This window comes from Mus musculus, chromosome 8 (genome assembly GCF_000001635.26).
Source record: "Mus musculus strain C57BL/6J chromosome 8, GRCm38.p6 C57BL/6J".
NCBI classification, from domain to species: domain Eukaryota; kingdom Metazoa; phylum Chordata; class Mammalia; order Rodentia; family Muridae; genus Mus; species Mus musculus.
In genome coordinates this window covers 12573036-12600988 of record NC_000074.6, presented here as the reverse complement: position 1 = coordinate 12600988, position 27953 = coordinate 12573036, and the positions used below count along the sequence as shown (strand labels likewise).

The window sequence follows — 27953 nt, the reverse complement described above, 5'->3', positions numbered from 1 at the left end:
TCGAGTATCTCCACAGCTCTCCGTGGGCACTTGTGCACAGCTGAGTCCTAAGGCCACATTTTTCACTAGTTTTGGTGTTGTGGGGAGGAGATGGATGAAGCCAAAGGGCTTTCTCCTTTTGAAGACAGCTATAACCCGGATGTGGTGGGATTAGAGTGAGGGATGCCAGTCTGTGGTGACTTACAAATGAGACAGAACCCTGCAAAACCCATACCCTTTGACACCTAAATGACTCAACTCAGGCTAACATGGAAAAAACAATTTTCTTTTTAAGAACCAGTAACAGTGAGTGTGTGCATTCCCTAAGATGGGTGGCATGGAGCTCTCCGGTGGCTCCTTGCCTTTCTAAGCTCAGCAGCGCCTGTGTCTCGCTGTCCTCCTGGGCTTGGTCCTCTTCTTCTCCTCCTAAAAGATGCTTTCTGTTTGGAAAGAGGAGATTTTCTTGTCATTTCTGTGTCCCACACTCCACAGCTCCTGGGCAAGGCTGAGCGCAGTCAGCCCAGCTTTTCGGGTGTGGCCCAAGTGGGGGAGAATTTCTGGGCAGGCAGGGTCTCCACTTGCAGCATCAGAGCTGCAAGCATTACACTCTTGTAGGGTCACCATGAGACTCTCAGGGGCATACAGTGACTAGGTGGCCATCCTCCCTGCCTGCCACTCACCTATCCATGGTTAGGAGTGACCAGACTGAGTGGCCTCCTGAATCAAGGGTCCCTACAATGGAAGAAGGGACCTTCTGGACAGAAGCCTGTGAGTTTGGGGTCCTATGGTCCTTCTTCAGATATGATGCTTAGGTATTCGGGAAGGCCTGTGGGGAGCTCTGAGGTTATGATGGGGGAAGGGCTGGAGGAGATATCAGGTCCCTCCAAAGGCCCCGAGGGTCACCATTGAGACCCTGCACAGGCTAGCCAGTCATTTCTGAGTTCGAGGACAGCCTGATCTACACAGTGAGTTCCAGGACAGCCAGGGCTACACAAAGAAACCCTGTCTCGAAAAACTAAATAAAATAAAATAAAAAAGCAAATACACAAACTCTAGGCCTCCCAGGAAAAGAGCTAACCACCACTCACTGCTCTATGGCAGCCATGCTGTCACAAAGTCTAAATGAGCCCCAGAAACAAGGGACAGAGCCCTTCAGGCCCAGTGGGAAATGACCTGAAGTCCAGGAGAGCCGGTTGGTCTGTGGAGTTGGTAAAGTGGGTCTTGGAATATATACCAAACCCCATCACCTCCCTGCTGCTGTTAGTGGCTGGGTCCCTCCCCCCAGGAGCAGAGGGATGGGTCCTGAGAACTCCCCGGAACCAGGCTCACACCTTGCAGCTTCACTCACCTCCATCTTGAAGCTGAAGTTGCACCACACTGAGTACCCAGAACCACAGCTCAGGACACACCTTCACTGGGCAGGTTCTTTGTAAGTCCCTCATCATGGCCAAGTCAGGATTCAAACCCAGGCTGAGCCTACATGAGAGCTCCCGCCCTTGCTGAGACCCCACTCCCACTCCCAAGTCAGTTCCTCTCAGTTCACACAGGAAACGTGAACGAGAGACAGAGCCACAGGGGTGGCATGGCAAAAGGCTCGCCACATGAAGGTGAGGAGCAGAACTCAGTCCCAAGGGGAGGTGTCCTTCCCAACAGGCTCAGCAGATGTCCTGGTCATGAAGGGACAGGCCACTAAGCACAGTGATAGGGACCATGTGTCCCTGTTTTTGTTTTTTTGGTTGTTGTTGTTGTTTGGAAAGGTGGGGACCACACATTTGATTTGGCTGAGGGTGGAGGGAGTCTCTCAAGGACTTGGCTTAGAACCCCTTAATTTGGACTTGTTGGGTCAGATACCCCCCCCCACACACACACACACACAAAACTCCAGCTTATTTAAGAGCCTCAGTTGCAAGTGGCATTCTTCCTCCACCTCAGTCTGGCAGGGGACCTGCTGAACAGGGGCCACTTGCCTGTTAGCTCCAGGCTGCCTTCAGATTGTCCTATGTTTTCAAGGATTTTGTCCAGAACAGACAGTTTCCCATACACATCATCGTTTGAACTCCCCTTTCCTGTGGGTGGGGGGAATATATAGACACGGTGATCACACTCTGACGGAGAAGCACAGCATCAGTCTGCATCTTCAGCTCATGGGTAGAGCTGGCATTAATGAAGCCCTGAGTTTATTCTGCAACACGAAATCAGCAATTAAACCGAACCAAACCAAACCAAACCAAACCAAACCAAACCAAACCAAACCAACCTCTAAGACCCTATGAGAAAAATGAAAACCACAGCTTGGATGCTGCCCCCGTAACTTGTGCTGCGCCCTCCTGGAGATAGGCTCTCCGCAGATACATTGATTAGGAAGGGAGCTTAAACCATTGCTTCTCAACACTCCTAAAGCTGTGGCCCTTTACTGCTTTAATACCTCCTGCGGTGGTGACCACCAACCATAACATTTTGTTGCTACTCACTCTGTAACTGTAATTTTGCTACTTTTTTATGAATCATAACATTGTCTGATATACAATCCTGAAAAGGTCTCAACCCACAGGGCTGAGAATCACTGGCTTAGAGGAGAAGTTTGGCCCTACTCCAGTGTGACCGTGTCCTTATAAAAATAGGAAATCTGGCCACAGACACACGTGGAGAACACTGAGTGAGGAGGAAGGAAGGAGACAGATGAGGTGACGTGTGCAAAGCCACAGACCACCAGGGAAGGCCACAGGACAACCATTCCACCCACCATAGCTGGCGTCTCACACTTCAGTCTCTTAGAATAGAGGAGAATGAATTCCTATGAATTAAACCACAGAGTATGTGGAAGTGTATTAGGACTTCCCCAGAACACAGACATGACTGATAAGCTGGCCACGTTAAATCTAATACTTGAATAAATGTGGAGTACAGAACAACCTCCGAAGAATCCAGTGGCCTCCAGTGTAGACAGGTCAGTGTGTTCCCCTAAGTTGGTGGCTGCCCCAATTTCAGTGCCAAGGTAGAGGCTGTCACCATTTGTAGGTGGCTCTGCAAGACAGCTTCCCAGACCTGGTGGATGCCTGAGATCTCAGTGGCTCAAGATGAGTGTCCCCCACTTTCTTTCTTTGGATGAGTGTTCCCTCACTTTCTTTGGGTTCAATTCACAGTAAGAAAGCCATGCTTTGACCAAATCCACTCTCCTGCCATTGAAACATTCCACCAGTGTTTCCATTTCTTTTTACATGTTGGAGCCAACCAAACAGGTTTTATGAGCCGTTCCTGGGTAGAATCAGTTTGGAGACTGGTAGGTGGAGCTAGCAGAAACTACCTGCCTTTCGTCTCAGGAGAAGACCACTTGCTTGCCGCTGGTTGGGTTTCCTTGTCTGAGCCCCTCTGTTCCAGTCCCTTTTGTATTTGCCTTCAGTGTACGTGGAAGAAAGCTTTCCCTGGCCTGTGTTCCATACAGGGGTCTTGCCTCCTCCCAGTGTGTTGTTTCCTGATTGTTTCAACAAGGTTGTCCACTCCTGATGACATGTAGATGACACGCAGGTATCATGACACGCAGTGGAGCCATCTTTCCTTTGTGGCAGTGAGTCTAAGGGCCTTTCTTCTCTGCCTGGCCTTTAACCAGATGCACCCCCCTCCCCCTGAGCCCTACCTGCCCCTCGGTGTGAATGCCCATTCATTCACTTAGCCTGTCATCCACTGTGTCAGGGACTCAGGCAGCAGAGAAGAGCTTCCAGCCCCCATAGGAGGCCATTTCGACAGGACACTCACACCCCTGGATAACAGGCGTGAACAGGACGCTTGAAGCTCTCTTAATTTTTAGGAGCAAGCTAAGTTGGGAGCTGCCTTACTCCTTCCATTTAGCTGTTTTCTAAACATTTACAAGGTCTGGCTCAGGCTGTGGGAGGCAGAGGAGCCACTGGGATAGCCAGCGCTGGGCGGAGGAAGGCTCCGGGTGGAGCGGAAGGCTCTGCCTCTTTGACCCTTCCCTTTGAAAGATGGTGTGGAACACAAGGTCAGTTTCCTTTCCATTTTAACGCTGCCTCCCACCCAGCAATGTATCAGCCTTGTGGGTCCTGTCATTTCATTTATACTTAAAACACAGCTATTCCCTAGGCTGTCTAGAACCTGGGACTCACCCTAGATGTAGCACAAAGTCTCTCTGGACTAAAAGGGAGGAAAGCCATGGCTTAGGAAGTGTGAAGTCTTGCCTTAGATCAGGAGAGCAGTTCCTGGATGGCCATTGGTACCCGGGCTCTACGATGCTCCTGTGGTGGTATGTGTCAGCTGATGATTCTCTCCATCGCTTGAAGCTCATCCTGGTGGCTTATAGGCACTGACACATGATGCTGTGCAAATACTTTACTGTGCTGAGGCGTCTGTGACAGGGAAGTGTGTGTCCGGACAACATTCTTTTGAGGGGTATTTTTGATCCCCAGTTGGTTGAATCCTCTGAGGCCCAACGATGAGGAGAACATTATTAGTGAAACAGTGGCATAAAATCAATGGAGAGATCTTGCTCAGCTATGCTGCCACGTGGGTTATCACGAGGACAACTTTGTGCTAGTGCTTTGATTGGGGAATACTTGTTAGGGTATGTCCTCACGTCTACCGTGTCTTTGTTCAACCCGGCTTCAGCATCTCTCGGTCCCATTCTTCTGCCAGCACTGACAAAGCTGCCCCACAGCGGAGCCTGTCAGACCACACTTCAGGTGGGCCACGCAGAGAGACGACACGTCAGGTGGCTGCCACTGTCCCTCTGCCTCCTGCACTGCAGGACCTCCATATTTTCTGTTTTCAATTCTTTTCTCAAGTATGAATATTTTTAAACATCTCAGTCCAAACGTTTAATTCATTAAGTTTCCACGTAAGCACTGATTTGTCTCCCACAAATTTCAGCGTGTGTTTCCATTTTTATTCAATTAAGAATATTTCCAAATTCCTCTTTTGACTTCATCGCTCAGCAGGTCACTGAGAAGTGTGCTGTGTAAATCAGCAAATATTTAGGCAATTTCCCCACGTCTCTTCACGTCGCTGATTCTCATTTATTTCTGTTGTGTCCAGAGAATGTTTGGGGTGTGTGTTTAATTATTCTAAATTGTTTGCCGCTGGTTTTATGGCTGAAACAATGCATGTGCTGGTGAGTGTCTCACATGCAGCTGTGAAAAATGAGATTCTTAAGTCAGACAACAGTCCAGATTTGAGGACTAGTCCTCTTCCTTCTTCCTCTCCTTCTTCTTCCTTCTTCCTCTCCTTCCTCTTCCTCATCCTCCTTCATCTTCTTCCTTTACTTCTTCCTTTTCTTCCTCTCCTTCCTCTTCCTCTCCTTTTTCCCTTCTTCCTCTCCTCCCTCTTCCTCTTCCTCATCCTCCTTCATCTTCCTCTCCTTCCTCCTCTTCCTCTCCTTCCTCTTCCTCTCCTTTTTCCTTCTTCCTTTCCTTCCTCCTCTTCTTCCTCTCCTTCCTCTTTCTTTTCTTGATCACTCCCTCCTCCCCTCTTCCTTTGCCCCTGCATTGCCCTTTTTTTTTTTTTTTACAATTCCATTTAATCTCCTCTGCTGACTCCTTACATACTCCTTGAACCCTTACTGCTGGCCTTAGCCTTTACTGCACAGCAGTAACTCATGACTACCTGCCTCCAGGCCCTGATGTTGCTCCATGTGCCATCTTAAAATGACTTGCTGCTGTTCCCTTGGGCTGCAGGGACGTACCTTTGTTGCTTTTACACATTTCCCTCCTTTCTCCCTCTCTCCCTCCCTCCTTCCTCCTCCCTCCTTTCCCCTCCCCCTCCCCACCCCCTCCTTCTTCCCCTCCCCCTCCTTCTTTCCCTCCCCCTCCTTCCTCCCCTCCTACCTCCTTTCTCCCTTCCCCTCCTCCCTCCTTCCTTCCTCCCTAATTTCTTCCTTCCTGCTCTCCCTCCCACTTCCTTCCCTCCCCCCTCCTTCTCTTTTCCTACCCCTCCCCTGCTTTGGTGATTGAATGATACATTAACATGCTTGTACATAACAGGAACCATGTGTCTTTCCATCTCCGTCTCTTTTGGTTTGAAGTGAGTGAAAGCTTGTGATTGAGTTGTCATCATGGCAGGAAGTGGCTTGGAAATGGGTCACGTGGCTCTTTCTCTTCCTATGCCTCCCCAGTTCACAAGCACTCATCCCTTATGAGCCGCCTTCTTTCAGACCTGCGGTTGGGCTCAACCATCTTCTTCCTAGTTCACCTTGTTGTGAAAAGCAGACTTTGTCTGCCCCACCCCCACCCCCACCCCATAGCCGCTCTGAGTCCTGTCATGACACAGCTCTCCCTGGGCACACAGAGAATCTCTGCTCCTTGTGTGTGCTCTGTCACTTTGTGAGGGTTGGCGCCTGCCACAGTTCTTGCAGAATGTCTGGCAGGCCTTAGGAGCATTCACCAAGTTCGTGGGGGTGATACTGGTATGGAGAGGAAGAGGCAATGGCTGTCTGTCTTTAACACTTTTGTAACTGCGTCCACGTCTCAACCTCCGTCTCAGCATCCCTAATCCCACAGACCTGCAAATGATGCTTATTTTGGCTCTCTTTTTCCTGAAAATTTTTGAAAGATGCTGTCACTGGGCACTGAATTCATACCTTTGTGTTTTGGTGACACTGGTCCATCATCCTCTACAGTGTGTGACACCCACACAGAGGTACAGCAAATCCACACAATACATCAGTGACTTGGAGCTGTGGTCAGTTATCAGTCACAGTGCTGATAGGAATGGCCGGTTCGTTAATCCTCAAAAATAGCTTCCTTGAATGGTGAGACCTAAGCACACACTGCACACTTAGAGAGATGCTCAGTGGTCGAATGGCAGTTGTGGACATGCCAGCTTTGCTCATTCGTTCAACTGTCTACAGAGACTAGTTGCTCCTTCATTAGGCAGTCATGAATTGTGGTTTTGTGAACATGTGTCTGCAAAAACATCTTCCCGATTGCTCGGCTGTTTTGGATGAACACACAGAAGTGTGTCTGTGCTGCCATACGATGACTGACACATCTTAATATTTTGAAGACGTACATTACCGTCCCTGCTTGAGGCTCTGCCATTACATCTGCTCACAGACAAGGCCTGCAGCTCCATCCCTCTACATCTTCGTCCATACTTCCTATTGTTTACCATTTTGGTGGCAAAGAACACCTTGTTGAAGTTGAAAAACTAGCTACTTAGTGAGTACACTTGTAAGATTTCACCAGCTGTAACAGATCAACAGCTAGAACCACTTTCTCCTGTGGAACAGAGTGGGTGACAGACATGAACTCTAGCTTTAATTCTGCATCATCGTGAGAGTAGTATTCCTTATTGTCCTGCACGAGGGACAAAGACACGCTGGCTGGCTTAATGAGCCTTCAGGACTTTCTGAAATGGTCCAATAGCTGGAAGAGCTGCCCAGGTCTGAACAAATTAGTTGTGTTCTCTGACCACAAAATTCCACTTCCAGGTCCTCCTTAGTCATGAACTGCAGTTCTGAGTCCCGCGTCCTGATCACTAACAGTGATGCTGTCTTTGCTTGTAGGTGCTATCTATTGGTGCATTTTCTTTGGAAAGCTGTATATTCAAGTCCTTTACCAGTCATGCATTGGGCTGTTTATGTTAAGTTTTGGTGCTCTGAGTGTTCTAAAAAATTTCCCGTTTTATAAGAAAAATGACCTGTAAGTTATTCAGCACTAAAAAGTAAGAAGACTATCGTCTAGTATAACAGATCACTGTAAGAACACTGTGGTAAGCGGAGTAAGCAGATTGCAAAAACAAAAACTATTTCAGCCCCTTATGCACACACTGTCATAGGAACACAGAAAGTAGGATGGTAGTTCCAAGGGGTGTGGGGGAGGGGGCAGGAGTTGCTATTTGATGGCTACACGTTGAGAAGAGCTGTGGGGATGGCTGTAGTGATTTTGTGCGTTGTGAACTGAGTAATACCGCTGAGGTGTACAGTTAAAAGGATTGTGGTGGCAAACTTTATCACATATGTATTTTAACAAGGAAAAACAAACAAATGAATTAAGATGTTGAAGAATGAACAAGGATATATCAGACAAACCAAGACATCCAGAAAGCAGAGGGAGCAAATCTTACGTCAGAGAAAGCAAAATGCAGTCCCTAAAACCTTAAGCACCAAGCAGGTTCTTTTTAGTGCTAAGAGCTGGAAGTCATAACGAATAGAAAACACCCATAGAAATCTATGTGTAAAACAGCAGTCCACACTTAGGAACTAAAATCTACAAAAGCTAAGCGAGGCATAGGCAGAAGACATTTCTGACAAGATAACCATATTCACTCTCCATAAAAGATTCAATGGATAAAAATGAGAACAGAGACCAAAACAGTGTGATCAATAAAGTAGAAGTCACAAGCATGCATGCTGACATTAGGTACATGGTAACATTAGGGGACATGGTGACACAGGAACATTAAGGTACATGGTGACATTAGGGTACATAGGGACATGGTGACATTAGGGTATATGGTAACATTAAGTACAAGGTGACATTAGAGTGTATGGTGACATTAGGGTACATGGTGACATTAGGGTTTATGGTGACATTAGGGTTTATGGTGGCATTAGGATACATGGTGGCATTAGGGTACATGGTGACTGACATTAGGAACATGGTGACATTATGGGATATGGTGACATCAGGTACATGGTGACATTAGGGTGCATGTTTTCTTTTTAACTGTTCATATTTAACTGAGGAATATTCATAAAATTGATCATGTACTTGGTGTCTACGAGGGAATTCATATGGTATCCCTGTCATACATGATGCCTTCTAGACATGATATAATGGAGCTACACATGATGTTTTAAAGCAACATTAGATATTTTTACTGGAAAACCAGTTTCCGTTGAAAGGGAACTACAAACAAAAGTGATAGAATGTCTGAAAAGTGACAATGAAGCGTGAGAGAGTCCGAGGGACTGATTAAACAACGAATGGTGTTAAGCAATTACTGGTAATCAAGGAATTACTCAAGCCTGAAAACTTGAAAAAGAACAGCAAAGCAAAGGATAAGCTGCTATGAACCAAGCATGAAGGATGCTAGAGGGGCGGAGATCAGAACCAGGCTATCCTCAAACACACAGTAGTCCACTTGCCTCTGCCTCCCAAGTGCTGGGACTAATGGTGTGTGCCACTACTGCCTGATGGAGCCCAGATGTTTTCAATGCTCTATAAATTTCCCCCAGAGAGTCACAAAAGAAGAAGAGGAGGAAGAAGAGAAAAGAAAAAAAGAAAAATCCCTAGATGATTAACACCCTAATACTACAACCTGATGCACAATTTAAGAGCCCACAGACTAATAATGTCACTCCATCATTTAGATTCAGAAATACTAATAAATCATTGACAAGTCAAATTCAATACTATTGTAAGAAAACGTTGAACATGATCAAGTGCAGCTTGTGCCAGGAATGCAAGGCTGGCATGATATTAGAAAAATCCTTTACAGATGAAAGTCAGCTACAGTGAACAGTAGAAAAGACCTCTCCTTTATAGATATACTTGTCAATAAACGTGAAAACCCAAAACCCATACAAGGAAAAACTAAAAGTACTCCAGTAATATACGAAGGCAAACTTGGGAAGTAGAAAGACATCAAGTGGTTTTGGAAAGAACGATTCAACATCATAAAGGCTCTATTCTTCCCTCAATTATTTTCTAGAAAGTAATACAGTAATAGTAAGCATATGAGCTTTTTAAAACAGGAAATTTGACACAAAAATGCAAGATCAGAAAAACAAAGGGAAAGGAGGATTGTACCCCAGAAGAAGAGGGATGTACCCTAGAAGGAGGGATATACCCCAATAGGAGGAAATACACCCCAGAAGAAGGGATGTACTCCAATAGAAGGGGATGTACCCCAGAAGGGAATATACCCGAGAAGAAGGGATGCACCCCAGAAGCTACAGCAGACCTCAATGAAACTTTGGGGTCAACAATTGACATGTGACAAGTGGGAAAAACAGGCACACATCTGGGGATGTGACTTATTGTAAGTGTGGGTCTGCAAACTGGCGATGGGATGGGCTTTAAATAAGTCATGCTATAATACGTAGGTAGGCATAGGTAAAGAGATGAAATTAAGAGTGTTACTCAGAGATAAATTCTGAAACAGAGACCACAAGGACCAATGAGATGACATAAATACAGCAGAGAAACAGCAGCTTCTCTTGGCTAAATATAGTCTAATTTATATCTATAATTAGATGTAATATAATATATATAGTCTATAATATGTAAATATAGTCTAATGCTATACTAAAAAACAAAAGATTATCAATATGACTGCACATAAATGGTGGGGGGTTGCATGAAAAAAAATCGTGAACATCATCAAAAGTAAACATATCATCAGGCTGAAGAGATGGCCTGATGAGATTACTGCTTTTGTAGAGGACTTAGGGTTAGCTCCCAGCACCTACATCATAGCTCACAAGCACCTGTAACTCCAGTTCCAGGGGATCCAGTGTCTTCTTCTGGGTCCCATGGGCTCCCACACATCAACTCATGCAGGCAAAGCACATATACATGTGGATAAAATAGGCGTAAAAATAAAGTCAACTGACAAGTTAAAAACAAAACAAAACAAAAAAACATGACCTCAGCTTCAGAACTGGCTGGGGTCATGCTCCAGTGTTGTCTAATTGTCTTTTTCTTTTGGATCCTCGATCCTGTCCTGGAGAACCTGTTGACTGCCTGAGATGGCTTAGTCAATATATAGTTTATCCCACTCCAAGGGAAGAAGGTTTGATATCTACATTTTCTTCCTGAGCTTTCTCGTACATGTCCCTGAGTCAGGTGCTGCGGCAGCAGTCATCTCTTGGGTGATCCCTGTGCCTCGTTGGTGCTGGAACGCACATCTGAGGCCATCCATGTGCTAGGCCAGCACTCTGAGCTAGCTCCAGGCTCAGGCCAGCACTCTGCCTAGCTTCAGGCTCAGGCCAGCACTCTGTCTAGCTTCAGGCTCAGGTTTTGGAGACAAGGGCTCATTCTGTAGCCCAGGCTGGCCTCCACCTTGTGACCTTCATATTGGTATCTCCTGAGTGCAAGGTGACACACGCCTGGTCACCTTCACATTGCTCCGAGAGATGCTCAGCCCTCCCTGGCGATGCTGCTCTCGGCACAGTGACTGCGGCAGGCAGCTTTTGGTCACTGACAGGCTAGTTTAAGGGAGAAAAGGCAGCTGGGCATGGTGGTTTATGCTTGTCATCCAGTACATAGGAGGCCGAGGCAGGAGGATTGGGGTGAATTTCAGCAAAATTAAACAAAAGAAAAAGGTCTACCTTAAAACAAACAAACAAACCAAAAAAAAAAAAAGCCCCTGACCTTCACAGGGAAACCCCGTCTCAAAAATAAAAAACAAAAAACCCCACAACAACAAAACATTTACAACAGGTAAACAAAACAACAGGTAAACAAAAACTTGGTTTGTTTACATGTCAAACAGCTACCCCCCAAAATAAAACACACCAAAAACATACTAAAAAAAAAAAAAAAAACTCAATAGAAGAGTGGCCTTTAAATAAGAAACAAAATGTCCTTCGTAACTAGAGAATTGCAAGGGAGAGAGACCTTGTGAGGGCGCCCCCCCCCCCACCTCGTGACCGTGTGAGGGCACACTCCCCTGCCACAGGGGAGGCTGTGAGGAGACAGTTGTCTCACACTGTGCTGTCCTCCCATGTTGCTCCTGTGAGGCAGGCAGGAAGGACAGATCTGTGGACTCTGCTCTCACCTTCAGGAGACGAGGGTGGCTCATGCTTAGTCTGAGAGCTGTGGTCATGAAGGTTTGCAACCGTGCTTCTGTCTTTAGTAAAAAAAAAAAAAAAAAAAAAAAAAAAAAAAAACATGGGAAAAAAAGGGGAACGTTTTCAGAATGATACACCCACTGGTAAACACTGCTGGGGGGTGGGGGGGGAGGGGCTTTTGTTTTAAGATGTTGGAATGCTCCTAAAGTTTCTGAGCTTTATCTGCAAACGCATTTGAGAAATCATCAAGTGAAGACTGCACCAACCCCCTGCCTCCTTTGACTGCTCTGTCCCTAGATATATATGAAAATCCCTAAGCACCAGGCCATTCGCCATAGCTGCATCTACTTGCAAATACTATTAGCAGGCCTCCTGGCTTGGCTTGCTGAGGAGTGCTATCAGACCTGGTTTTTGGACTTACCTAGCAAATGGAGCTTACCAAAAAGCTAGGCAGGGGCAAGGAGGCACCAGATAAGCCACAAGTGTCTTGGGGGTGGACAAAGAACAGGACTGGCTTCCAAAGCCAAGTCCAGGATGATGAGGTCAGCACTGGAAGAAATACCTCCATTCGAGAGTTATCATCGGCACGGTTGGTGTTACTGCCCAACATTAGTAACTGTGTAAGGGCCCTGAGTCAAAAAGAAGTGGCGGCCTCTGCCTTAATCCAAATCCCAATTACTAAGCGATAGTAAGTAAATGAAGAATTGCTGTTGGGCAAACACTACACCAAACCTTCAGACGATTTAGCCAATCCTCTCAGTGAGACAAGCTCGGGGCTGTTAAACACTGAGTTTTAAATAGAATCATGTTTGTGTTTACACTGTGAAACTATTACTTAGATCCAGCACCAGAGGCTAGTCCTTGGAGAAATCATGTGAGGAGCAGGTGGTAAATGCAGGATCCAGGGCACAGCCAGAGCTGTTGTGAGTGGGGCCAGGGGCATTGATGACCTCCTCTGCCCATGCCAGAGGCCGTGGTACTCTGGAGCCTTGCTCTGGCTCTGTATGAGTCACCTTTCAGAGTATTCCACCTAAATTCTACATTCTATACACACCCATTCCTAATCTAATCTGAGATAATCTAAAATAATCTAAACTAAACTAAGCTTTAGGACAAAAAAGCTCTCTCAGCCCCTGGATGTCAAGCTTCTCAGAGCCATGTGCTCTGCCTCTGTTAGAAGGAGGCTTTTCTTGTTCCCCAGAGTCTCAGTCTGGCTATCTTCTTCCTCCAAACAGGAGAGGGGATTTAGCTGGAAGTCTGCAACAAGGCCTCTCTTTCACTTCTGGCTTCCACACAGCTGAAAAAGATGTTTCTGGTGGTTGTGGAGGGCTGAGTCAAGGGCAGGGCTGAGGTCGGGGCACCCTCAGCCTCAGGGCAGGGCTACTTAATTCTGTTGAAGCTGCTATCAAATGTATCTGATGCTGGTATCTCTAAGTGAATCTGAAGCTGGTATCTCTAAGTGTATCTGATGCTGGTAGCTCTAAGTGTATCTGATGCTGGTATCTCTAAGTGTATCTGATGCTGGTAGCTCTAAGTGTATCTGATGCTGGTAGCTCTAAGTGTATCTGATGCTGGTATCTCTAAGTGTATCTGATGCTGGTAGCTCTAAGTGTATCTGATGCTGGTAGCTCTAAGTGTATCTGATGCTGGTAGCTCTAAGTGTATCTGATGCTGGTAGCTCTAAGTGTATCTGATGCTGGTAGCTCTAAGTGTATCTGATGCTGGTAGCTCTAAGTGTATCTGATGCTGGTATCTCTAAGTGTATCTGATGCTGGTAGCTCTAAGTGTATCTGATGCTGGTAGCTCTAAGTGTATCTGATGTTGGTAGCTCTAAGTGTATCTGATGCTGGTATCTCTAAGTGTATCTGATGCTGGTAGCTCTAAGTGTATCTGATGTTGGTAGCTCTAAGTGTATCTGATGCTGGTATCTCTAAGTGAATCTGAAGCTGGTATCTCTAAGTGTATCTGATGTTGGTATCTCTAAGTGTATCTGATGCTGGTAGCTCTAAGTGTATCTGATGCTGGTAGCTCTAAGTGTATCTGATGCTGGTATCTCTAAGTGTATCTGATGCTGGTAGCTCTAAGTGTATCTGATGTTGGTAGCTCTAAGTGTATCTGATGCTGGTAGCTCTAAGTGTATCTGATGCTGGTAGCTCTAAGTGTATCTGATGCTGGTAGCTCTAAGTGTATCTGATGCTGGTAGCTCTAAGTGTATCTGATGCTGGTAGCTCTAAGTGTATCTGATGCTGGTAGCTCTAAGTGTATCTGATGCTGGTATCTCTAAGTGTATCTGATGCTGGTAGCTCTAAGTGTATCTGATGCTGGTAGCTCTAAGTGTATCTGATGTTGGTAGCTCTAAGTGTATCTGATGCTGGTATCTCTAAGTGTATCTGATGCTGGTAGCTCTAAGTGTATCTGATGCTGGTATCTCTAAGTGTATCTGATGTTGGTAGCTCTAAGTGTATCTGATGCTGGTATCTCTAAGTGTATCTGATGCTGGTAGCTCTAAGTGTATCTGATGCTGGTAGCTCTAAGTATATCTGATGCTGGTAGCTCTAAGTGTATCTGATGCTGGTAGCTCTAAGTGTATCTGATGTTGGTAGCTCTAAGTGTATCTGATGCTGGTAGCTCTAAGTGTATCTGATGCTGGTAGCTCTAAGTGTATCCGATGCTGGCTCCCTGGTAGCTCTAAGCTCAGCAGGGGAGACACTAGATCACATTTACCATTTTTGCCACTTTCCTCCTTTGTAGGCAAGTGTTCTATGTTCTCCAGGACCTCATGGTAGTTCTCAAAGGCTTCCTCTTGGTAGTTTTCATCAATACCAGCATCTTGGATGAAAAAGATGGAAAGAAACAGGAAGGGTTTCCTTATTACACACTAACGAGCATTTTTGGTGTATGTGTGATAAACCCTATATTATAATGTTTGGCTGGGAGGATGGCAGAGTGTTCAAGTCCTACTTGAAAATGTATGTTGGGAAATTAATATTTAAATAGTCAGACAATATCAAGCAACTTTGAGTCCAGTGGTTTATATCTAGTCACATCTGAACATCAAACTACCAAAAGTGGTGAGACCTCCCGCCTTTGAGTGCATTTCCCACAGAGCCTGAGGACTTCTTAATCTAGCTCTCTGCTGGCTACTGTCCATCACACCCTCTATTTGCATAATCCTGTAGTACAGAGCTGTGCTTTGCAAAGAGTCTACTTTGTCTATATCCACTGCTCTTCTTGGTCTTGGGCCCATCATATACTGGATCTTAGCTTTACCTGGGCCATGGTGTAGGAGGGCTGTGATCCCTCAGGAGCTATAGGGGGATGCATGAAGGTAATTCAAGAGATCACCCCAGAGTGAAGCAAGCCACCTATGTTTTCGAGGTGGCTTCCCCCTTGGCTTCAGACCACATCTTCTCTCACGTTTCCAGAGCTAGTTCATGTAATACTCAAACATAGTCATATAGTCAACACCTTAGGTCTCTAGGAAGATGTGCCATTATAGGGGTAAAGGGGTATACTTGCTTATTTCCTTGGTTTGTACTGTTGTCAGTATCGATGATCTTGGTCGTGGTGATGTTTCAGACACTGCTGATGTTTTGGGCTCCAAAATCTCTTGGGCTAGAATTTCATCTTGAGAAAGCACATAAGAACATGTTAGGGCGAGTGAGGGTGAACATGTGTCCTAGGCACAGTTTATACTTCACGCAGCCTATGAATACTGTAGGTAGAAAGCGGGAACCCAAGGAATTAGTGGATTCTCTGGAGAACCTCATCTTGGATGGGCCGGCCATTGCCTCCCTAAATAATGTAAGAAAAGTGGTCACCATCTGGATATCTCCCAAGTCTCACCCCTGATGTAACCTGCATGTTGAATGGTTCCACACGTATGCTTTCATTAGCTTTGCTGTCTCTGAGACCCAGTACCTGAGGAGAAACTCAAGGGAAGAAGGAATAATTTTCTCCCAACTTCGGAGGTTTTGGTCCATTGTGGCATGCACAAAGTGGTTCATATCATGGCAGCCAGGAAGTAGAGCAAAGAGTACCATAAAGGAACTTGGGAAAGAGATATCCCTTAGCTTACCTCCTCCAATTCATAGCTCACCTTCTACAGCACAGTTCCACCACATCCCAAGAATCCGTTCAAATTTGGAGTCCACTGGCAGATTAAAGGAGTCATGGTAACACATCCTTCATGATCTAACCATCTCTGGGAATGCACCTCACAACGCAGAGAGGTGTACCTCACCAATCTCCTAGGACTCCCCTGGAGGATGCAACCCTCCAAGCAAAAAAAAAAAAAAAAACAAAAAAAAAAAACAAAAAAAAAAAAAACAAAAAAAAAAAAAAACAAAAAACATATGACCAACCCACCATCTTCACAGTGGCTATTGGTTGGGATCCTTGACTGTTGACATTCCATCATGGAAAGAGGGGTGGGAAGAGTCACTGTTCTCTTAGCTCAGTGTCCAGTCACCCCTCCCACCACTTGCATGCAATTCTGCACTAATTGCACATGGCCACTGGAGCCCTGGGGAGGTACTAGAGCATATATAGCCAAGGAAGGTACATTGAAGTGAGTTCCACCTGGGTAGTAGAAGCCACCATCTACCCCGGGTAAAGACTTCTCAGTACAGTTTTGCGGCCACTGGAGAATTCTGCTAGGAAGCCCTCACCCGTGATCCATAAATGAACCAACTCAGCTCATTTGTCCTTCTGGGTGAGCTTGGGTAGAGTCCAGCTTCAGTTTGTGTTGGAACCTTATGAGGAAGGGTTAGACATTGTTTGCCCAAGGAAGGAATACTCACAACAGCCTCAATTAGTCAATGTGACAGTTAATATTTCCCAGAACAAACAAACCCCTCGTCAACTTTACACCCAGACACCTTTCCTTAAGTCATAGCACTCCACCGTTGACCTGCAATAGGTTCATGTTGGTCTCCAAGTACAAAAATACATCAGTCTGTCCTCATGAGTCCCCATAATCTTTGCAGTTTCAATGTTGCTCTAAAGTCCAAGCACAAAGACTTTGAAGGCTGAAAGGAGATCTCTTCTGTAAATCTCCATAAAAACAGGTGTAAGTTGCTTCTGAATGCAATGGCACAGAATACACATTCCCACTACCAAAGGTGAAACAGGAGCATAGCCGAATAGCAAAAAACTGTGCCAAGACAAGACCACAATATAACTCTACGTTCTGTGGATCCGTTCTGGCATCTGGGGCAAGTGGTGTTACACAAGATCAAAAGAGCTTGGGTGGCTCGGGACCTATGGCCTGGCTGTTTGCAGTCCACATGACTGTGTACCTATGGCCTGGCTGTTTGCAGTCCACATGGCTTCTTTCTGGGGCTATGTATACTCAATTCCCCGTGTCTCTCATTGACAAATATTCCATGTTCCTGGGTCTCTACTGCAGCTTAAAGTTCATAACTACAGATTTGCCCTCTTACAGAGAATATGACCCTGCTATACATTTCCCTACCTTCTCAGATTTTTCTTTGAAATCTGGTTGGAAGCCTTCACTAAACTCTTACATTCTGTATGTCCACAAAGTCAGCGCCATGTGGATGAAGCCCATGGTATTTTGCCAATTTGAGCAATGACTGGGTCCACTTGGACCCTGGCGGCATTGGCATCTTAGGGCTAGGGACTGAGCACTGTAAAGTGAGTATTGGAAAGCAGCTCCCAAGACAGCCCAACAGTGAGCCCTGTGCCCCAGGGGCAGCCCAACAGTGAGCCCTGTGCCCCAGGGGCAGCCCAATAGTGAGCCCTGTGCCCCAGGGGCAGCCCAATAGTGAGCCCTGTGCCCCAGGGGCAGCCCAACAGTGAGCCCTGTGCCCCAGGGGCAGCCCAATAGTGAGCCCTGTGCCCCAGAGTCACTGTTTTCTCAAGTAAGTTTACCCTTTCAAGCCTTCAGTGTAGGGTGGATCTGACCAACTCCTCCACAGTCCTTCACAAATCAGAGTCCTTGCCTTCTTTTTGGTAGGCAGGCTCTTCAGAACTGCGCCTTCCCTGTCCACAGCTTTACACAGGTTTTTCTGATCAACCTGCGAAGTTTTCAAGTCTTTCTTCTCTGCCCTTTCTCATGTTCTCACTGTAAACCTGCCTAAAAGCATGCAGTAGTTCTATGCCATAGACTGCAAGAGGGACTGACTTACAGTTTCCTCTGCTGGGTTAATTAGCTCACTAACACAGTTTCTCACAAAGCTGCAAGTTTTCATATTGAAGTGTAGACCCCCATGTGAAGCTTCATGAGCCTGGTGTCTCTGTTACCGCCACTGTTGCTGTGATGGAACACTGTGACCAAAAGCAACCTGAGGAGGAAGGAGTTTACTTAGCTTACACTTCCCCTTCATAGTCCATCACTGAAGGAACCCAAGATAGGAACTCACACAGGGAAGGACCTGGAGGCAGGAGCTGATGCAGACGCCGTAGATGGGTGCTGCTTACTGGCTTGCTCCCCATGCCTTGCTCAGCCTGCTTTCCTATAGAATCCAGGACCACCAGCCAGGGATAGCACCACCCACACTGGGCTGGGCCCTCCTTCTCAATCACTAACTAAGAAAATGCCCTACAGACGTGCCTACAGCTTGATCTTACTGAGGTGTTTGTTTGTTTGTTTGTTTGTTTGTTTGTTTTAAATTGAGTTTCCTTCTCTCAGACGACTTAAGTTTGTGTCAAGTTGACATAAAACCACCCAGCCCACCTGGCCCCCACTGTCTATATTCCTACTGTATTCTGGAATTCTGGACTCCTGACAGAATCACTCATTTAGCCCAGTCTATAATTTATATCTTAAGCTTTCTCTAGTTTGCATCTTCAAGCTTTTCCAATTCCTCCCCCACACAGACCAGCTCCAGAGGCTAAAGCATCAGAGTCTCAAGGTCACTGCAATGACCCCAGGCCATTGATATCAACTTTCTGCATTAGGTTTTCTTCCTGGGACAAGTCACCTGACATAAATGACGTAGAGGGCAAGTTTTCAATCTATAGCTCTTGACACCATTGATTCTGAGCCTTTGGTGATGCAAAACTTTATGGTGGTTAGGAGCACGTGACTGCACTACTTGTGTAGCATCAAGAAGAAGCAAATCAGAGAGCAGCAGCAAGAGGGGGGACAAGGCAAGATACTGTGTCCAGGGTCACATGATAGTGACATATTTCCTCCAACCAGTCCCTTCTTCCAGACTTCTAGCCCTTCCTAATAGCCTATTCAAGTTTAGAATCCATCTGCAGATTAACTCCGTCAGTGATCACAGCATTTGGGATCCACTTGGTTTTGGAATTCCCTCACGGGTCTAGAGATGTGCTAAACTCATCTCCATCTAATTAAGTAGACCATCAAGAGCAGCCATTATAGCTCGTGTGTTAAAAGGTTGGCTCCCAGGGTGACCCTACTGTAAAGTGATGGAGCCTTTGGGTGAGCTGTGGCAGGAGAGTTTTAGGTCCCTAAAAAATCCACCGTCCAAAACCACCGTCCAAAACCAAAGGCAGAAAGTCTGCTCCAGACATTTATGATCATCCTTCCTACCCTATTGTCATTCTATCCTGTCTCTGTCCCCAAACATGAGTGGGCACCCTTCCGTATTTTTACCTAGATGTGGCTATATTTTATTCTTTCGACCTCTCCTGTTACACCTCTAACACAAGCATCCTGGCTATAAAACAAATTCACACTCTTAATCTGGCTCCTTTCTCAGTGAGGCATAATCTCCAATGATTTTCTCATTTTCTTTACGTCTCTGACCATCAGTGGTCTTTCTGTAAAATCTGGGACATGTTTATCTCGTGGCTTTTATAATGTACCCTGTATGGTACAGGACCACAGTAGGAGCTAACCAAGCAGCATCTAGAAATAGTGTCTCTCTGCATCACAATGCTTTTTTTGGACCAGTGCTGTGGAGTTAGCTCCCTAGGGCCCATGGGTAACCTTCTCAATCTAGTGTCAAGAGCCTGGTTCAGATAGTCTGTGTTACAGTTAGTGTCCCTTTCATTTTCTTCGCAATATGGATAGCAGAAGACTTAACTCTACCTGTACCATACCCATACACCTCTGGGGGACAGCACTGGTCAGATCAGTGGTATGCACAGTGTAGGGCAGTTTTGACTCTGGTGTTGGCAGTAAGGCTGCAGCTTAGAAGAACCTCAAAGCAAATCAGTTTCCTCAATATCTGCAAATGGTGACAGGAGATTTGGGGAAGGTCTCTTGAGAAGAACCCACCGATTCTCTCACCACAGATTCACCAGGTTCCACGTGGGGAGTCCTTACCTAATGCTTCGGGTATGTTTTCTGTTGTTGAGTTGAGTGAACCTTCAGTAATTGGACCTGGAACGGGGGGAAGAGGGGGGAAGAATACAAATCTATAGTTTAACAACATTCTTCCATTTTCACCCACCTCTCTGTGAACGGATAGTTGTGAGACACAGCCCTAGTCTACTCTACAGAGAGGACGCAGTGTGGGGTGCTGCTCCTTCCTCTGTGCCCTGAGGGAAGCCCTCGGGACTTGAGCTTCTCCTATGGAAGATGGGCAAGGCGTTACCCACGGAGCAGCTGTGTCTGTGGAAACCAGGATTTCCCCTGGCACCCTGAGTAGAACCTGCCCTCCTGCTCTCTGGAGTCACCCTCAGGGATGGTAAGACAGTGTTGGTGCTCAGGGAAAACCAAGCTCTATCACAGGGACAAAAGATAGAAGAGGTCACATGCTTTGTTTTGTAGGACGCCGCGATTGCCTCCTGCATGGCTGGTGACATCATCTGGATGGGTCTGGGGAGCTCCAGCTTCAGAGCCCAGCTCAGCACCAGTGAGGAGAAGCACTTGCCCAGCCCGACTAAGGTTTCTCATGTCACCACCCAAATGCTTGTCTGTCCTGTGTGAAGACACTGCAGATGTGTTTTTCTCTGAGAGCCCTAGGTGGCCCTGCACATTCATTTGTGATACTCGAGGTTCTATGGGGTGGACCAGAGACTGGGCACCTCGTTCCTCCAGCGTGAGCAGAGCCCTCCAGGGTGCTCTGTCTGCAGGTAAGAAATGGAGTCTGATCGGTGGGCTCAAGGGTTCTGGATGGCTGTTGTCTCCAGGGCCCAGGGCTCTTATCTGTGATGTGTGCTGGGCACATGGGGTTTACCTGTATCTGGTTCCATGGGAATTCTGAGGACCGGTTTCTTCCCTGTAGCATCCACAACTCCCTCCCTCCTTCTGGCATGACCCCTCTTTATCAGGGACTGTGGTGTCTCTGGATCTGGTACATCTCTTAGTTTGAGCTCAAGGTTGGCCTCTTCTTCCAGCTCCCAGGTCCCGAGACCCCCAAAGATGGCGAGCAGGTCCACCATCCGTACCTTTCCTTTCTGAGGCACAGAACTCTGTCTGGAAGAACTAAAGTTGCAGCTAAACCAATGACAAAGCTGTTCTCAAAGGCTTTAATGATGGACAATCTGCATCCCAATGCGCTCATCTGCATGGCTCGGAACAATGGGAAATATGTAAGGAGGTCTGTGGTGGTGATGACAATTGCTTCTCAGTGTGCTGACCTTGGTAAACCAAACAAACAGTACAGTTTCTCTTTGCGTGAGACATTAATGGATCGTTACGAATGGGGACAGCTGCGCAGCGCCAGCACTTTGTTAAAAATATTCTTTTCATCCCGTGTCTGTCCCGTAATCACAATGGGAGCATTGTGCAAGTCAGCCCTGTGCACATGCGTGGTGTGTCGTCTGTGCCTGTTCATTTGCATTGTCAACTGTAGCTGCTGTACCTACTTTTCCTGTCACCACCTCCCGGGGAGAGTCACAGCTTCTAGACAGCACACACCCACAAGGTCAGGACACTCACGTCCTCTCAGTGACCACGTCAGCATGTTCTGGCTTCGTGAAGTTGACTGTTGGATTCTGAGTTCGTTCACTTAGGTTAATTGAGTGAACACTCATCTCCACTGTGAGGGTCATGTGAACTGCTGTCCTTCTCAGTGGCCATCACCTCCACGTGAGGGACCCACACATGGCAGCAGGGCACAGCTCCTCTCCTGATAAGCAGCAGGATGAGCACTCCAGGATGAGATAAGGTTACCTGGGTACCTGGGAAATCTGGAAACTGCTCTTTCATTGGCCCTGCAACTCAAGAAGACCCAGAGAATCACACTGGGCTATGACCAGGCCTCAAACTGGGAGGACCTTGAGAGTCACCCAGATGTCATCCAGGTCTTAAGCTTGTAAAAACCTCAGGTCTCAGCCCAGTCTCAGGCTGGAGAAGATGTCAGATGTCATAAGGTTTAAGAAATGATAGTGGCCAGCCATGGAGGCGGCAGCGGTGGCAACAGCAGCAACAAGCTCTTCAACGGATACCTGCTGAGCGTTTTGGGGCTGGGTAGCAAGCTTCACATAGGCATGGACACATAGTGAGAGCAGACACATCAGTAAGGAACCCTCCCTGCCCAGGCTCTTCAGAAGCTAACAGGAAAGTAGAAACACTGGAATGTTTCATGCCATTGTTGGGCCATGGAGACTGCTTGCCCTTGTACAAATAGTGAAACAGGCTAGACTGTCCTGTCCAGGCCAGTGCTGGCTGGGGCTGTTAACACTTGGGGCTAACACAATCTCAGATATTAATGAAAACCCTGTAGGGAAAAGCAAGAGAACCAAGGCAGACGACAGCCTTTGGACAGTGACACCATAAGGGCTACCATGCTCTCATATAGCGATCAATGGTTAAGACACCAACTCAATGCTGCCTTGAGAAGCTGATGCTCCCTCCTGCTCGTGAGCGCCCTTCCTTTTCTGAAGCATCTCTCTCTCTCTCAACACTCATTGAGTTCTATGGCTTGTGATGATGCTCTGCGAACATCTGAGACTTCCCAGTCTGGGCTCTGGATGTTAGAAAAAGAAAGATGCTACATAAAGACGATTTCTAACCAGCTTGATGCTACCACAATTAGTACGGTTTTGTAGAACTCCTAAATAATCTAAACCATAGAGACACCTGCTGTTAAGCAGAAGCTTACATTTACACCCCGGCTTTCCTATTTCTTATATACAGAGAGACTAAATATATTTGGGTCTGTTAATAAGCATGCTGTTTCTGCCACATTAGGAATTATGGGTGATGGGGCTGGGGAGATGGATTCGTTGGTAAAGTGCTTCCCTTGCAGGTATGAGGACTTGAGTTCAGATCCCCTTCAAACCCACAGAAAAAGCCAGACCCTATGGTGTGTGGTTATAACCCCAGCAAAGGAGAGAGAGAGAGAGAGAGAGAGAGAGAGAGAGAGAGAGAGAGAGAGAGAGAGAGAGAGAGAGATTGAGAGAGAGGAACCAGGCACTCTTCAGAGCCTGCGAGCTAGCTTGGCCCATATGACAAAGTTCCAGGCTACTGAGAGATTCTGTCTTGGACAAGAGATGGAAGGCACCTGAGGAACGGCCCTCGAGGGTGTCCTCTGGGCTCCATCGCCTATGCATACATGTGTATGCACATATCTCCTACACAAAGACATGCACCCACACCACTACAATGCTTCAGTGATGGATCTAAGCTTTGTAAGATGGAGATCCAGGACACCTGCCACCAAGGGCCAACATGTGACCAATAATTCATAGCTTATAAGTGTTCTTCATTCCCCAATGGAGGAGCTAGAGAAAGGACCGAAGGAGCTGAAGGGATTTGCAGCCCCATAGGAGGAACAACAATATGAACCAAACAGAATCTCCAGAACTCTCAGGACCTAAACCACCAACCAAAGAGTACATATGGAGGGACCCATGGCTCCAGCCACCTATGTAGCAGAGGATGGCCTTGTCAGACATCAATGGGAGGAGGAAGGTGAGATACCCTAATCTAGGGGAATGCCAGGACAGGGAAGTGGGAGTGGGTGGGTTGATGAGCAGGGGGTGGGGATGGGATAGGGCATTTTCAGCAAAAGGGATAACATTTGAAATATAAATAAAGAAAATATCTAATAAAAATTAAAAAAGAAATTTAAAGTAAAAAACAAACAAAAAATAAGTGTTCTTCATTAAAGTCACTACTTATATGTGTAATGAAACCTCTGACTCATAGAAGGGAGAGACTGACTTTGCTAGCAGGCTTCAGTGAAAGTTGTCTGTATTTGATAAGGGAAGCCAAGAGACGTGAAGGACTGATCATTGTTAGGAAAAGAAGAAAGTAATTTTTTCATAAATAGTTTAAAAGTTATTTAATAAAGAAGAGAAAAATAAGGAACAAAAAGCCTAAATGGGTAGGGTAAGGTGTAAAGGGTCTATGAGGAGAAAGAGAGAGAAATCTAATCTCCCATGGCCGGGCTGTGTAAATGGATGGCCATTGTCAGGTTCTGAAATGAGCTCCGGTATCAGGCGTGCGGCCATGTGGAACGGCCCCTGCTTCTCTCTGCTGAAAGGACAGAGTTCCTTGGACTATTGGCCTCCTCTTAATAAGAGATTATAAGTGTTTTCTTTACCTGTTGAGTAACCTCCCTTGTAGACAAAGGCTCTGATCTTACCAACATAATTTCCTGTGCTTCGTGTTGTCTTTTCAAACTTTTTATTACTTAAGAAAGCGGAACCCTCTCAATATTGAGAGCGAAGGTTGGTTATTTTTTCCCGTTAACAACTATCTTACTTCCTCTATTTTCCTTGAAAATCTTGTCATCTTGGTTAGCTGGGTAACAGTACTGTTTCATGGTAACCCGGGAGCTCAGTCAAGTCTTCAAAGCTCCTGACATTTTTTTGACACCTCTGAATTAAAGTCTAAATGCAGTCTTTCTGACCTCAAGCTAACTTTGAAATTTCCCAGAGGCCCCTGGAAAATCTCTAGGGATTTGTTCTGTCATCGAGTGAAAGACAGATCTTAAGCTAATTAGCTTACTTGTTATGTGAAATCACACGGGGAGTAAGCAGGGCTGAATCCTTTGTATTACACCTCTGTGAAGATATGTCAGGTGTCAGGAGATGTATGAGATTGCCAGAGACTTGCCTTGTCTTTACTCTGCGAGATTGGTCCCTGGACAGTGCGTTGCACTTACTGACATTAAACATCACGGCTTATGAGAATGACCACTTCCCCCTGCTGACCACAGGAGGTGGGTCTGGGACAGGGCTTGGAGCCTGGGTTCTTTGCAGACAGTTCCTGTTTTGCTTGGATGCTCTCCTGAGAGCAGGCGCTGTTACCGATTGTCCAAGGTTCTCTTCAAAGACCCTCACTCAGGACTCTGACCAAGAGGCTAGAATAAGACTCTTAATGGCTCCAAGATGGCCTAATGGGGGCCTTTCCAGATAGAGGAAGAGCGGATGGGTCCCTGAGGCATATAGACTATGGCGAGGTGTGGCAGAATCAAGGGGGTGTGGCTTCAGAGTGTCTGTCTGAAGCACTGCTGAGGTTTTTACTTGTTTTGCATATTCAAAGACAGTTACCCACTAACTCCGAGAAGCTTTAACATAACCCTTTTGTTTGCTTTTGGAGATAGGATCACTCTCCATAGCTGTGGCTGTTCTGAAGCTCACTGGATAGACCGGGCTGGCCTTAAACTCGCAGAGACCCACCTGCCTCTGCCTCCTGAATTCTATGACAACACACTCAACCTGAAACTATACTTTTAAAAGTATATTTATATTTTAAAAGATTTATTTGCCCGTTGTTGTATGGGTGTGTGTATGTGTGTGTGTATGTGTGTGTGTGTGCGCGTGTGTGTGTGTGCGCGTGTGTGTGTGCATGTGTGCACATGTGCATGTCTATAACAATCAGAAGAGGGTGTTACTAGAGTTCTAGGTGGCCACCCAACATGGATGCTGAGAACCAATTTCTACTCCCGTGAAAGAACAGCAAATACTCTCGACTGCTGAGCCATCTCTCCTGCCCCTTATAATTATACTTTTACAAATAAAAACAGAAGCATTTATATTCTCTCCACCTGATCCCTTCAGAATCTGCATCAACATTTATTTTACAGTCATGTATTTACATAAGTCCAATAAGCTGTTATTCTCTTTATTTTTAAATACCTTGTTTATTTCATGTGTGTGGGTGTGTTGACTGCAGGGATGTCTATGAACCACTTGCATGCCTGGTGCCAGGGAAGGCTATGTATGAGAGGGTCTGAGAGGGTCTCAGATCCCCCAACACTGGGATTACAGACAGTTGTGAGCTGTCATGTGGGTGCTGGGAATTGAACTATGGAAGAGCAGCCAATGTTCATTCTTGAGCCATCTCTCCAGCCCCATGGCGCTATTCTTCTTGGGTCAGGTAGATAGCTCAGTTGGCAAAGCCCTTGAAAAAACATGTGGACTGAGTTCAAATTCCCAGGACCCACATAAACATGGGGTACACTGGCGAATGCCTGTAATGCCAGTGCTGAGGGGTACAGAAAACAGGATCCATTGGCTTGCTGACTAACCGGTCTCATCCAATCAATGAGCTCTAGGTTCAGTGAGAGATAGCCTAAATTACAAAATAAAGTAGATAGTGACAGAGGAAGATATCTGATGAGGCTGCCATAGATATGTGCACTTGCACTCATGAATGCTATGTGCACACACACACACACACACACACACACACACACACACCATGATTCTGTTTTCCTTGCAATAGAACACTATTGGGAATTCTGGCCACATGGCCATGACATCAGCTTGGCCTTCCTTCTCCAGATACTCCAGATGTGAGGACCTGAGGCTGTTGGTCTAGACCATCCCACCTAGCACCTGGATCCCATTGCTTCCGATCATGTGGACAGGTGGGAAGGCCAATTCCCAGTGTCTAAGAGCCTCACTGACAAGAGGAGATCGCCCGCATCCTCAGGATTTGTAATGGTCCCCTTGCTGGGGGGCACCTGGAGAAGCCAAATCTGGGATTCCCTATGAAAAGTACCGAGAAAGCACACCCAAGTCTCAGGGTCACGACTGAACTCACACTGTACTTCTGCAAATGAGCAGGAAGAAGCCAGGGAGATAGGATTTATAGTCAGGAGAGACATCACATTGCTGATCTCTGACTGTAAATAAGGATTTAATGGGGAACTGTAATATTTGGCTGAGATTCCCACTCCCATTTCCAATTCCCCCAACAACCTCTGCTATAACCTAGAGGTAAGCTCCTTCTCCTTCTTCTCCTTCTTCTCCTTCTTCTCCTTCTTCTCCTTCTTCTCCTTCTTCTCCTTCTCCTCCTCCTCCTTCTCCTTCTCCTCCTTCTCTTCTCTTTCTCCTTCTCCCTTTCCTCCTCCTCCTCCTCCTCCTCCTCCTCCTCCTCCTCCTCCTCCTCCTCCTCCTTCTTCTTCTTCTTCTCCATCTCCTTCTCCTTCTCCTCCTCCTCCTTCCTCTCTCTCTCTCACTCTCTCTCTGTCTGTCTCCCTCTGTATCTCTGTCTGTCTCTGTCTCTGTCTCTCTCTCATTGACCATGAATCTAGATTGTGTCCTGAATTTGGGTTTCTCTGATTAATGTAGCCCCAGCTGGCCTCCAACTTACAGAGATCTACCTGCCTCTACCTCTGCCTCCCAGTGCTGGCATTAGAGATGTACACAAGCATATCTGGCTACCTGGCCATCATTAACAAGCATCAAGAACACTGTATCTTTCATTGGTGTTAAAAGCAATAAAGGATTAGTGTTAATGCTGTTAGTGTAAGAAGAACAGGCATATAAAAATATGCTTTATCCACTTCACAGAGAGTAGCGAAACGTTGGGACAGTGCTAAATGTTACACAAAAGGATATGTATGTGCTTGAGCATGTATCAATGTGTGTATTTGTACCTGTCTATATGTGTGTGTCTTTATATGTATGTGTGTGGTGCATGCACACATTTGTAGGCATCAAAACAAGTTGGGAAACATGCAGTCATAAAAACGGAAGAGGGACAAATGGAGGTTTGTGACACTATTCCTCTACCTTGGAACGAGTTAGAACATTCCCATTAAGTTAATAGAAAACTTATGTGCGCGGTGTATAAAGCCGCTCCCTGGCATTCCTGTGTGAGAGGCATTCAAAGATGGACTTTCCCTTCTCGCCACTCCCCAAGTTCCAGCGAAGGAAACACAAAGAAGAGTGCTTCCTCTACGGCTTCCAGGCTGGAGGTTTCTGTCCACCGAACCTACCTGAAGTTGTCTTGATCGGCTGCAGCTCAGCGCCTTGCCAGCAGCACAGCAGGAAGACAGATAAGAAGGTCCTCGATCCTCTATTCGCTGCCATGGTCCCTCCAGTTACAGGAGGAGGCCCTTCCCTGGAAGGTAGGTCTTCAGCTTCCCCAGCCTTGGACTCC

The 27953-nt window shown here is 46.3% G+C and overlaps 1 protein-coding gene across 2 annotated transcripts; it reads right to left on the bottom strand.

Annotated features, from left to right (window-relative positions):
- Window positions 1-249: 249 nt before the first annotated feature.
- Spaca7 (sperm acrosome associated 7) lies at window positions 250-27953 on the bottom strand. 2 transcript variants are annotated; one of them, NM_024279.3, is made up of 7 exons: window positions 27790-27953; window positions 19989-20045; window positions 15245-15352; window positions 14450-14554; window positions 11713-11784; window positions 1947-2045; window positions 250-419 (listed from the first exon to the last, which is right to left on the bottom strand). In NM_024279.3, the coding sequence occupies exons 1-7, from the start codon at window positions 27881-27883 to the stop codon at window positions 406-408; spliced, it is 549 nt and encodes a 182-aa protein (NP_077241.1). In that variant the 5' UTR covers window positions 27884-27953; the 3' UTR covers window positions 250-405. The 2 variants fall into 2 exon arrangements, with proteins under 2 accessions (NP_077241.1, NP_001344226.1); NM_001357297.1 differs by having other exon boundaries at window positions 11713-11780.